The sequence below is a fragment of the Anabrus simplex genome, chromosome 3, assembly GCF_040414725.1.
Source record: "Anabrus simplex isolate iqAnaSimp1 chromosome 3, ASM4041472v1, whole genome shotgun sequence".
NCBI lineage: Eukaryota > Metazoa > Arthropoda > Insecta > Orthoptera > Tettigoniidae > Anabrus > Anabrus simplex.
Genome location: NC_090267.1, coordinates 49,261,955 through 49,275,008, shown reverse-complemented (window position 1 = coordinate 49,275,008; position 13,054 = coordinate 49,261,955). Strand labels below are relative to the sequence as shown.

Genomic DNA, 13,054 nt, shown 5'->3' with positions numbered 1-13,054 from the left:
ATCAGCTGATCGGCATCATGAGATTTCCCTATAATCTCAACTTGTAACAACATCATTTTTCCATGGATTTGCTTGAAACTAGGTAATTATGCATAGTTCAGCATTGGCTACATGGTGATGTAGTCCAAATAATGATGCTAATTTTATTCATTAAGTTATTAGGTATGGAACTACAGAACATTCTATATTTATGATGTAATCTGTCCTTGACTGAACAGCACTGAGCTCGCTCCTCACTTGCCAGCTGCAGTCGGCTAATCTCGCACGCAGCGGGTATTTTGAACTTTAAATACTTTGAGACGGGGCCCTGTATCAGCATTCCTGGCTCAGTATAAAGTATTGATTAGGTGGGTATGTCAGGAAACTCTGTAACTGTGAGTCGTAAACCATCAATATAGAGAAATGAAACTAATCACACATGACTTCTGAGCCCGAGTTGACAGGTTTGTCCCACCTCAGTCCAGTGCTAATTGAAGGGTCGGTAGAATTGCTAGAACATAAAAGAACTCCTGAGGTACAAATTTCTGCCATTTCAATTTCTCTGAAAACCATAAAAGTAGTTTGAGGGATGTAAAAAAAGATATTATTATTATTATTATTATTATTATTATTATTATTATTATTATTATTATTGGAGGAAATGTGTTGTCAAAATAGGCTTATGGATCAGATACCAAAACGAAGAATTATCTATAATCGGTATAAAAATCAGTCTGCAATGATAACAATCGAGAGCTTTGAAAAAGAAGCAGCAATTCAGAAAGGAGTGATGCAAGGCTGCAGTTTGTTCCCCCTCCTTTTCAATGTTTATATAGAACAGGCAGTAAAGAAAATCAAAGAGGAATTTGGAAGGGAATCACAATCCAAGGAGAGGTAATCAAAACTCTAAGATTTGCTGATCATATTGTTATTTTATTTGAGACTGCAGAAGATCTCAAGAAGTTGCTGAATGGTAAGGACGAAGTTTTGGGTAAGGAGTACAAGATTAAAATAAATAAGTCCAAAACAAAAGTAATGGAGTGCGGTTGAACAAAGTCAGGTGATGCAGGAAATATTAGATTAGGAAATGAAGTCTTAGGGGAAGTACAGTAGATGAATATTGTTACTTGGGTAGTAAAATGACTAACGATGACAAAAGTAAAGGGGATATAAAATGCAGACTACTACTTCTTAAGAAAAGAAATTTACTCACTTCAAACATTTATATAGGAATTAGAAAGATATTTTTGAAGACTTTTGTCTGGAGCGTGGCATTGTGTGGAAGTGAAACATGGATGATAATTAATTAAATTAAATCAAGAGACACTCCAAAGAGCTTTATTTAACGTATACAATACATAAAACTGAGTCATACAATGTAATTAGTTTTCACTAAAGTCTCAGATGGTTTTTGTTCGTTTTTATGTTATTAAGTGATAGCAGTCACACTTCCTGTTACACAATGAGCATACACAGTCTTCAGTAAGTTGATAAACCTGTGTTCGGCAGATCCTTTGGTGAAAGCCATGAACCGCAAATCTAGTTACAACATGGACGATAACTAGCTCAGAAGGAAAGCTTTCGAAATGTGGTGTTATGGAAGAATGCTGAAGGTGAGATGGATAGACTGAATCTCGAATGAAGAGATACTGTATCAAATTGGTGAGAGGAGATTGATTTGGCTAAATTTAACCAGAAAAAGAAATACGAGGAGAATGATAAGACACATTTTAAGACACCCAGGACTTGTTCAGTTAGTTTTTTGAGGGAAGTGAAGGTGGTAAGAATGGTAGGAGTAGACCAAGTTATGAATATGACAAGCGGATTAGAGCAGATGTAGAATGCAGTAGTTACATAGAAATGAAAATGTTAGCACAGGATAGGCTGGCATGGAGAGCTGCATCAAACCAGTTTATGGACTGATGACTCAAACAATAACATTGGAGAAAATGTGTTGTCAAAATAGGCTGATTTCTTATATATTTTTATTTTTTATTTTTGTTAGTGCTTTACATTGTACCGACACAGATAAGTCTTATGGCGACGATGGGTCAGGAAAGGCCTAGGAATGGGAAGGAAGCGGCCGTGGCCTTAATTAAGGTTCAGCCCCAGCATTTGCCTGGTGTGAAAATGGGAAACCATGGAAAACCATATTTATGGTACAGATGGAATATCCATTATTGAATACCAATGCTCATACAGAACCAAACACCATGATGCAACAGCCTCGAAGGGCCATGGCCTACCAAGGGACCTCTGCTCAATCCAAAGGCCTACAAGGTATCATGTGGTCAGCAAACAGCGACCTCTTGCCCATTATTCTTGACTTTCTTGTAATCACATAGACTGGGTGGACCTTGAACTAGACTTCAGCTTCAGGTAAATATCCCTGACCTGGCTGGGAATTGAGCGCACGGCCTCCAGGTAAGAGGCAGGTGTGCTACTCTGACACCATGGAGCTGACTGATGCTCATACCTTCTTTCAAATAAAGCAGTAAGGTGGGTTTTTTTACAAGTTGCTCTTTTATGTCCCAAGACAGATAGGTCTTATGGCAACAATGGGGAGGAAGGAAATGGCCGTGGCCTTAATTAAGGGACTGCCTGGTGTGAAAATGGGAAACCAAGGAAAACCATCTTCAAGGCTGCCAACAGTGGGATTCAAACCCACTGTATCCCGAATATGGGATACTGGCCGCACTAAAGCGACTGCAGCTATCGAGCTTGGTGCAGTAATCAGTCAATCAACCAATCACTACTGATCTGCATTTAGGGCAGCCGCCCAGGTGGCAGGTTCCCTATCTGTTGTTTTTCTTGCCTTTTCTAAAAATGATTGCAAAGAAATTGGAAATTTATTAAACATCTCCCTTGGTAAGTTATTCCAATCCCTAACTCCCCTACCTATAAACAAATATTTACCCCAATTCGTCCTCTTGAATTCCAGCTTTATCTTCATATTGTGATCTTTCCTACTTTTAAAGACACCACTCAAACATATTCAACTACTGATGTCATTCCACACCATCTCTCTACTGACAGTTCGGAGCATACCACTTACAAGCAATAAAACTCATTGTAGACCGTATTGGACATCAGATTATGAACATTAAAATAAGAATAATAGTTAACACCACCTTTCCAATACTTATTTAGGATATAAACATTACAACAGGCGTTGTAAGGTGGGACATGTTTCACTTAAATGTCTAAGCATCATCAGCCGAAATAAATCTTAGCCTAACTATTATTCTTATTTTAATGTTCATAACATATCACTTAGTCGAGCAGTTCGTCTCCTTTCTCCCCAGTCTTCCCAGCCCAAACTTCACAACATTTTTGTAACGCTACTCTTTTGTCAGAAATCACCCAGAACAAATCGAGCTGCTTTTCTTTGGAGTTTTTCCATTTCTTGAATCAAGTAATCCTGGTGAGGGTCCCATACGAGGACGGTTTGAAAAGTTCTCGGAATCCCCGCTAGATGTCAGTGCTAGAGCAACGAGGTTCCCGCGCAATAATCACACATCCTTTGTGAGTGAACACATGGCGCATTAGTGCTCTAGCTGCAGGAGTGTGGTAGTGATGACTCTTTGTTGTTGTTCCCGCGTAGTGATTTGTGACAATGGAAAAAACTGAGATTCAAGCAGTGATTAAATACTTTGTAAAGAAAGGTATGAAAGCAAAGGAAATTCATGCCGACTTTCAGAACACACTGGGGAACTCTGCTCCTTCATTTTCAACTGTTGCCAAGTGGACCAGCGAGTTTAAATTTGGTCGGGAGAGCTTGGATGATGATCTGCGTAGTGGACGGCCAAAAAGTGTTATGACCCCAGAATTTATCGCAAAAGTGCATAAAATGGTCATGGAGGATCGTCGACTGAAAGTGCGGCAGATTGCTGAAGCTGTAGGGATGTCTTCTGAATGGGTATATTATATTTTAACCGAAGAATTGGGTATGAAAAAATTATCCGCAAGATGGGTGCCACGGTTCTTGACATTGGACAATAAACGCACCAGATTGGAAATGTCCGAACAAAGTCTGGCCCGTTTTCAGTGCAACCAACAAGATTTTTTTGCGCCGGTTTGTGACTACAGATGAAACTTGGGTCCATTACTATACCCCAGAGACAAAACAGCAGTCAAAGCAGTGGAAACATGCTGATTCCCCACCACCAAAGAAAGCAAAAGCAGTGCGTTCAGCCGGAAAGGTCATGGCCTCAGTTTTCTGGGATGCAAAAGGAATTCTGCTGATAGATTATCTTCCTACTGGCCAAACAATTACAGGGCAATACTATGCAAACCTCCTAGACCAACTACAGGAAAAGATACGCGAAACAAGGCCTGGTTTGGCAAGGAAAAAGGTCATCTTTCATCAGGACAACACTCCGCCACACACAAGTGTTATTGCCGTGGCAAAACTTCATGAACTGGGGTACGAATTGTTGCCACATCCACCTTATTCACCTGATTTGGCACCATCAGACTTTCATCTATTCCCCAAGCTGAAAATTTTCCTCGGTGGACGGAGATTTTCTACAAGGGAAGAACTGACAGCCAAATTGGAGAAGTATTTTGCAGGCCTGGAGGAATCTCATTTTTGAGATGGGATCAAAGCATTGGAACATCGCTGGACCAAATGCATTAGTCTACAGGGAGACTATGTTGAAAAATAAAAGCAGTTCCACCAAGGTAAGATACTTAATTCTAGTACATTCCGAGAACTTTTCAAACCACCTACAAACACTGGAACCATACTCTAGTTGTGGTCTTACCAGAGACTTATATGCCCTCTCCTTTACATCCTTACTACAACCCCTAAATAACCTCATAACCCAGTGCAGAGATCTGTACCCTTTATTAACTATCATATTTATGTGATCACCCCAATGAAGATCTTTCCTTATATTAACACCTAGGTACTTACAATGATCCCGAAAAGAAACTTTCACTCCATCAACGTACTAATTAAAACTAAGAGGAGTTTTCCTATTTGTGAAACTCACAACCTGACTTTTAACCCCGTTTATCATCATACCATTGCATACTGTCCATCTCACAACATTATCAAGGTCATTTTGCAGTTCCTCACAATCTTTTAACTTATTTATTACTCTATAGAAAATAACATCATCTGCAAACAGCCTTATCTCTGATTCCACTTCTCTACACTGTGGGCAATACTTCTATTCCTTCCTACTTCTTTGTATATCCCAAATGAAACAACAAAAAGAAATGCAGCAGATATTTCATAAAGATTCCTTGAAGAATACAATGTTCTTGATCTGTAACTATATTTTCTTCTCCTAGATGGCTTCCTAGTTGTAATATTTTTTGAGACACCACAACTATTAGCTTGCACTCAGGTATATGTAATTCCTGTTTTCTCTTCTGTTTTCTTACTAGCAGCTCCGATATGATTGTTCGAAGCATCGGCAATTCACTTATGGTAATACTGCCAGATCTTATTGGTAAGAAGATTACCAACTGGTTTGACCTCGTGCGTCCTCTAATTGCCTTCAAATTTCAAACTGTAAGTACTTTGTTATAGTTAATAACATTCATAATTTACTACTTGCTTGACAGTACTAAGATCATTTTAATGAACTTAATCATCTTCATTATCATCTTCATCATCATCATCATCATCATCATCTTGAACAGTTTTCAGACTTCATCTGGGTCCGTTCTATCTGGTATGCATCTTCTTCTCTTCTAATGAAAACCTACAACCTTTTTTCCAGTCAATGATTGGGTCAAGGATGGAATAAATGAAGCCCCTATCTTGTGGCAAGCATAGGAATTGTGCCAGCTGCCAAAGTCTGGTGCACTCCTCTGGGGCAATGATTAATGACTGACAGATGAAATGAAATGATAGTGGAGAGTGTTACTGGAATGAAAGATGACAGAGAAAAGAAAAATAACTGGAGAAAAACCTGTCCCGCATCTGCTTTGTCCAGCACAAATCTCACATGGAGTGACCAGGATTTGAACCACAAAACCCAGCGGTAAGAGGCTGATGCACTGCCGCCTGAGCCACAGAGGCTTTCTTCTCTTCTAACCTTATCCTAAATAATCCTCTTTCTTCTACACACTCCCTAACTCATTGAAGCCATCTGTCTGCTGACCCTCCTCTAGGCAGAGATTATGTTGACTGTAGACATCCACCTGAAGACGAAGAGAAAGATGATAAAGAATAGTGATAATTGCATTAATGGGTGATTGCATGTTAACGGAGTAAGCAATGGTGACAATTGTTGTGGTTACATTCCACATGAAATAACTTGTAAACTATTGAACATTTTTGCATGGTATTTTCTGTGCTCATTTCCTTGGTTGGAAATCTGTCTTACAGCTTCTATTGGCAAAAAGCTTTTCCCCTGGAAGCTAAAGTGTCATGGGATTAAATCCTACCTGTTTCCCATTGTAGCCTATAATCTAGAAGCTGCTACATTTACTAAAAAGGACAACAGCTAGCCACAAGCAAGAGAGATGAAATTCCTCAGGTCAAGTATACAAAAGACCAATTGAGACAGAATCGATCTACCTTCAACTGGGGCCATAACGAAGTGTACTTGACATTTTGGAGGAGTCATGTTGAAACAGTTTGGTCATTTCATGGGGATGGCATCAACCCAAACACCTGAAGCTTATTTTGAAAGGGAAGTATCTGGAAAAATGACGTAGAGGTAGACCAAGAGATGGATGAGGCAGTTGCATAAGAATGTGACTACGAACGGCCTGGAATGGGAGAATATACTGGAAGATAAGTGGTGACAGAACATAAGATTATGGAAGAGGCTTGCTCTTTCCCACACGCAGCCTACTGGAGTGGAGAATTGGTGGTGGTGGTGGTGATGATGATGATGATGATGATGATGATTATTATTATTATTATTATTATTATTATTATTATTATTATTATTATTATTATTATTATTATTATTATTATTCTCTTGGACATATATGTTTTAGAAAGTTTGGGATGTTTCATATATGAGTTGAATTTTAATATTATTTTATGCTCGACGATGCCAAAATATAAATAGCATATGCCAGAAAACTGAATCTTAATGAGGCTCGTTATATTTCAAGTTTCATTATGATACAGGTTCTCCACCAATCAGAGTTCAGATTTTCATTATGATACAGATTCTCCACCAATCAGACTTCATATTTTCATTATGATACACTGTTTGACCAATTAGGTAAGGATAGCATCGCACCTGCGCTCAACGCACTAGCTTCGCACTTGTATCCAAAATCAAACATGTCGGACACATATATTAATATCAATGCACCTTCTACTTCCAATATTCCACAACCACATGGCACATTCCCGCTAATTCACTTCACCAACTGTACAATAAACAATTTGTATTTGAAATAAAGCTAGGTTATGATAACCTTCAACCAAAGCTTTGAAAACATATGACATTGTCAAGGCCTCTGATCCACTCACAGAAAATCAATAACCCAGCGCATGTGCTCTGCGCTCTGTTCAGTAAACTCAACTGTCAAGCGACATCTCGACAGAAATTTATGAATATTTAAAAAATAGAGTTATAATTATTATCGAACATAAACAGTCGTATGCAACTTGCCTATAATGGTAGTTAACCCAATGAACTCGGATGTCGAGACACGTCCGCTTGCCAGCACATGGCCTACAACTTGGCTGACGAGTTGGGCCCACGCATTGCCAGTGCTCAAATATCTTTCTGTAGTCCGCTCAGTTTGCAAAAGATGGCTCTTACGTTAAGATTTTAGTATACTAGAAGGTTGACGTGAGGGTATGTCGAAGTTTCCCCTTGTTTGACCTTCACACCACATGTATAGGGTGACTTGGAAGTATTTTAAATTCCTTTCAAGCCATTAGTCAATATGGCAACTAGCAGCATGCATGTTTCGGAGCACGAAGAATTAGTGAAGTTAATTAACAGTGTTTTAGATAGTGATTCCAACGATAGTGTAAGTGAGAATCTTCAGGAATTAGAAGGTGATAATTTGTGTAAGGAAGTGTTGAGTTCAAATAGCGGTAATGAGTCAGGGAAATATATATATATATCACTAGGGACTCATAGAGTGATGATGAGTAAAACCTTCACACCAGGCCTCCACAACTAAAAAATGCTTTTAAATCTATCACGCAAGAACATCATTTTAGGTTAGTACTTGTATTCATTCATCTTATTATAAAATTTCAGGTTAATATCTTGTATAGTTTTCTTTTAACAATATATTTTTCGTTGTGCTGCACAAATAGCTTCTCCACTGGCATTTAAGTCCGAGTCAGTGTGACGTGCAGGGGTATTTAAATGAGAGTCCATTGGGTTAAGACACTCATATGGAAATTCTAAAACATGGCTTGTTTTATAAACATACTTATGTCTTAATTATTGCCACTGTAGGCTTGTTGCATAATGTACTATTATACTTTTGAAGTATTCTTTAAATATTTAGTATGTCACTGTTCATAAATCAGGGCCCATTTTTGATATGGGGTCAAGGATGAGGTGAGATGAAATTACATGGCTTTCTTTCATGGCTGTATGCCCTTCCAGTTGCCAGCCTTAGTTGTGGAGCTAATGAAGGTGAAATGGGTAAGGGGATAGAAGGAATTGGCTATCTATGAATAGGAACTGCCCCAGCATTTGGCTGGAAGTGAAAATTGGAAACCACAGAAAACCATTCTCAGGACAGTTGACAGTGGGGTTTGAACCTACTCATTTCCCAAATGCAGAGCTTGGTTCCATAGCCCTAGCACGTTAACACTCATGGCCACTCTGGTTGCTACATAAATCAATATCAATAGGAAATTAATATCTTTGTTAATATGTTAATAAGTATTTAAATACATAAAATAAATTCATTGTAATGAATAATTATTACAGTATTATACATTCTTCTGTACCTGAAGAGCTGCCATGGTTGTTCTGTACTGTAGATGATAGTTTTCATATGAAAATATACTGTATAAACATCAGTAAAACAACACCATTTACAGTATTTACACAAAATTTTGTCATCATCATCATCATCATCATCATCATCATCATTTACTCTTATCCAGCTCTTGCTGGGTCAGGGTATTTATGGTACTTCTCCATCTTCCTCTTTCCTTCCATCGTTCCCCTTCCACGATCTTATCCCAGTCTAAATTTCATCTTCTTATGCAGCTCTTCACTGATTCAATCCATCTTGTTCTAGGTCTTCCTCTTGCTGTCTTGCCCTCGCACTTTGCCTCCAGCATCTGTCTTGGAATTCTATTCTTCTCCATCCTCTTTACATGTCCAAACCACCTTAGTTTATTCTTTTCAACTCTCTCATTTAGCTTTCCTATCCCATCTTCCTTCCTAACATCTTCATTTCTCACTCTGTCTTTCCTTGTCTTTCTTATCATACTTATGCCTTTCCTGGTAGGATGTAGTGTTTACAGTGCACTACATCTTCTGGTATGAGCTGGAATAAATTTGTTACTTTCATTGACCTGTCTCAGTCTCATCCTTCGCTTTGACAATATGAGAGTGACCGAGGTATGAGCGATTCTAGTAATACCATTCCTTATGCAACCAGTCCCTGTTATGAATGGTGTGAAAATATTGCTCATGGGGCCAGTTGGTGCATACATTTCAGTGGGCTTGGCAGAATGGTGTGTAATACCAACTTCTGGTTCAATGAGAAAAGCTATGGGAAACTACCTTACTCCTCATTTCCCAAGTATGCATCTTCAGTGACACCTAGGCTATCTATGACAGCTGTTGGTAGAGCTATAGAGGATCAAACCAGCCTTTGGGCTGAATACCGAACAACACAACATACATACTTCTTAGGAATTACAGAATTTAGTACGTGTAACAATACACATTTCAGTAGCATCTAACAGATCAATTTTATTTTACTTTGTGTCATTATCCAGGATTTTAATAACAACACACCATCGATAAAAGTGCTTTAAATTGTCTATTACTCCTTGATCCATCGGCTGCACAACTGACTCCATATTGGGAGGAAAGTAGACTACCCTAGTGTTCTTGAGTTTAGAGAGTCTTGTTAGGAGCTGTGCAGTTATCCATAAAGAGCAACATTTTTATGTTTGCCCCATACTTTTTTTTTGTTTTTGTTTTTTTTGTTTTTTAGCAACACAAGCCAAGTTTCAAAAAGTTCAGTAGTCATCCAGGCTTTTCTGTTAGACTTATACTGTACTATAAGACTTTTAACTGATTTACTACATCTTAGGAATCATCTGAAGGCTTCAATTTGTGGAACAGTTACAAAATTAACTTGCAATAAAAATCCTGACTTTGAATTATCCAAATTTAAGCTTCAAAAATTTGAATTAAATACTATTCCTTTGGCATTGTTTAGAATATGAATTTTAAGGGGAATACAGTTTTATTTGAATTGTCCAATTTTCAAACTATCCAGTGTCAAATTAATTAGAGTCCACTGTAATATTATAAATTATGCAGTTTTTAAATGGTACCTTGCAAAATTTTGTAAATTGGTATGGCATTCTTGGCAATTTCTAAGGATCTCAGTCTGGCACTAACAAGGAAACCCTTCTGTCTGTAAGTCTTCGATATGATTAAGATTTGGAACGACGACTTCAGTAGGAAGCAGGTAGAGGCAGGGCGGCTGGCCATTCCACGTGTCACTTTCTCGCACATACACACATTACTTTCCCACCTCTACCTCTGCCCTCCACTCACCCCTGTCTATGCGGTGTATGCGGTGTGTAAATGAGCAAACTTTGACACCCCAAAACAGGTGCTAAATATAAGATTGGACATCTAATTTTGATATGGCTGAATTATACATTCCTACTGAAGTCGTCGTACCAAATCTCAGTCGGATCGGGGACTTACAGTTGGAAGGGTTTCATTGTAAGAAGGTTAATCCAGGAGCATGATTTTTGTTGGCTATCCTGAGTTTGAGGTTCTCCACATTTTCCACACTCAATTTAGTCAAATACAAATGCAATTGATCCCTTGTTTCAAGTCGTAGAACAATCATTTTACTGCATCCTCATTCTCTTTCTCCTATAATGGCTCTGGTATTTCCAGTCTCTAAAACAAATAATGACAATATTTATGAACACAGGGAATCATTTTGGTCATGGGACTGGACTATGTAGTTGCTAACTGATTGGATAAATGTGCATCATGTACACAGATACTGAATCGAACCAACAACATCTTTGAACTGGTCACAGTGGAACCTGTCCTTTCCGAGAGACTGACAGACAGGAGAGGCAACGAGCTCATACTCAGTGACGAGGCGAATGTTATCGACGACAAGAACCTGCGACTCAAAGGTACGTTTTACTCTTTATATAGAAGTACAGTTCAGTAAAATAATACATGTTGGAATTATTATTGCCAACTGGTATAGGTCACTGCATATGGTTAATGTTGACAGATTTCAATATTAGACACAGTCAAAGTAATCCAATGGTGCAATAGGTAACATAAGAATATTGTCAAGCCAAAGACTCTATGAACATTCCCCACTCAGGAAAGATTTTTCCATCATAATAGCCAAAATTGGAACTAAAATTCTAAAATATAATTAATTGTAAACTGGTCTGTTGAATTTGTAATGCATCTTACCAAAACCACTTTAAATGGCAACAAGTTTTATATAGTTACTCATAATAATAAGTCAAAGAATAAATAAATAAATAAATAAATAAATAAATAAATAAATAAATATTTAAAATTGTTTCTCATTTCATTTTTAATTGTATTATGCAATAGTTTAGTGTTTTCGTTTTTTAAGTTTCATTTTTTATGAAAACTTTTGTCCCCCCCTCCTTTTCAATCTTTATATAGAGCGGGCACTGAATCAAATCAAAGAGGTTTGAAAAGGGAATCATAATCCAAACAGAGGAAATCAAAACAGTGAAATTTGCTTATGATATTATCATTTTATCTGAGACTGCAGAAGATCTGGAGAAATTGCTAAATGGTATGGAAAAAGTCTTCGGGGAAGGAGTTGAAAATAAATAAGTCCAAAATAAAAGTAATGGACTGCGGTGAAATGAAGTCAGTTGATGCAGGAAATGTTAGATTAGGACATGTCTTAAAGGAAGTAGATGAACATTGTTACTTGGGTAGAAATATAACAAACGATGTCAGATGTAAGGATGCAAGTATGAAGAATGAGATTTCCACCTAATCAATACTTTATTACAAAATGTTTAAAGCTGATAGATTATAGATGTAAGAAGGATGTAAAATGCAGACTAACACTAGCAAAGGAGGAGAAATTTGCTCACTTCAAACATTGATATAGGAATTAGAAAGATGTTTTTGAAGTCTTTTGTCTGAAGCGTGGCATTGTATGGAAGTGAAACATGGACAATAAGTAGTTCAGAAAGAAAGAGAATAAAAGCTTTTGAAATGTGGTGTTAGAGAAGAATGCTGAAGGTGAGATGGATAGATCGAATCACGAATGAAGAGATATTGAATTGAATTTTACTTATTGTATCTTCAATACGGAACAAAATGAATTAGTTACTTGTAACTTGATGAGAGGAGATCGATCTCTGTAAATTTAACAAGAAGAGAGAGAGTAATAGGATCTTAAGACACCAAGGACTTGTTCAGTTAGTTTTAGAGGTAAGTTTAGGGGGTATGATTTGGTAAAGAATAGTTTATAAAATAGAGAAGATACAAAATTTGTAAAAACTGAAACAGGGCAGATATTGATGCAAAAAGATGACATACTAAAAATATGGGAAGAATACTTCTCATAATTGTTAAATATTAAACACAGTGAACTGGTAGATGAGGAGTAAGAAGAAATAATGGGGAAAGAAGTAGAACAAGAAAAGGAGATATCAATGTTAGAAATAGAGGAAGCCATACAAAAGATAAAGAGCGGTAAAGCAGCAGGAATGCAAGAGGTAACTATGGAAATGATAAAAGCAGCAGGACCAATATGGCTACAGTGGCTGTATAGATTATTTAGAATAATCTGGAGGAAGAAAGAGATCCCAGAAGAGTGGAGAAAGGGTTTAATTATCCCAATATTTAAAAAGGTGATAAAAAGGAATGCAATAACTACAGAGGGATCACCC

The 13,054-nt window shown here is 37.6% G+C and overlaps 1 protein-coding gene across 1 annotated transcript in view; it reads left to right on the top strand.

The window, feature by feature from the left end:
• Positions 1-13,054, top strand: part of Gyc88E (Guanylyl cyclase at 88E) — an 814,243-nt gene that overhangs the window by 695,547 nt on the left and 105,642 nt on the right. The window contains exons 7-8 of the mRNA XM_067144088.2: positions 5,380-5,503; positions 11,146-11,287. Of these exons, the coding sequence (XP_067000189.2) occupies positions 5,380-5,503; positions 11,146-11,287 (266 nt within the window). The remainder of the gene's footprint in view (positions 1-5,379; positions 5,504-11,145; positions 11,288-13,054) is intronic.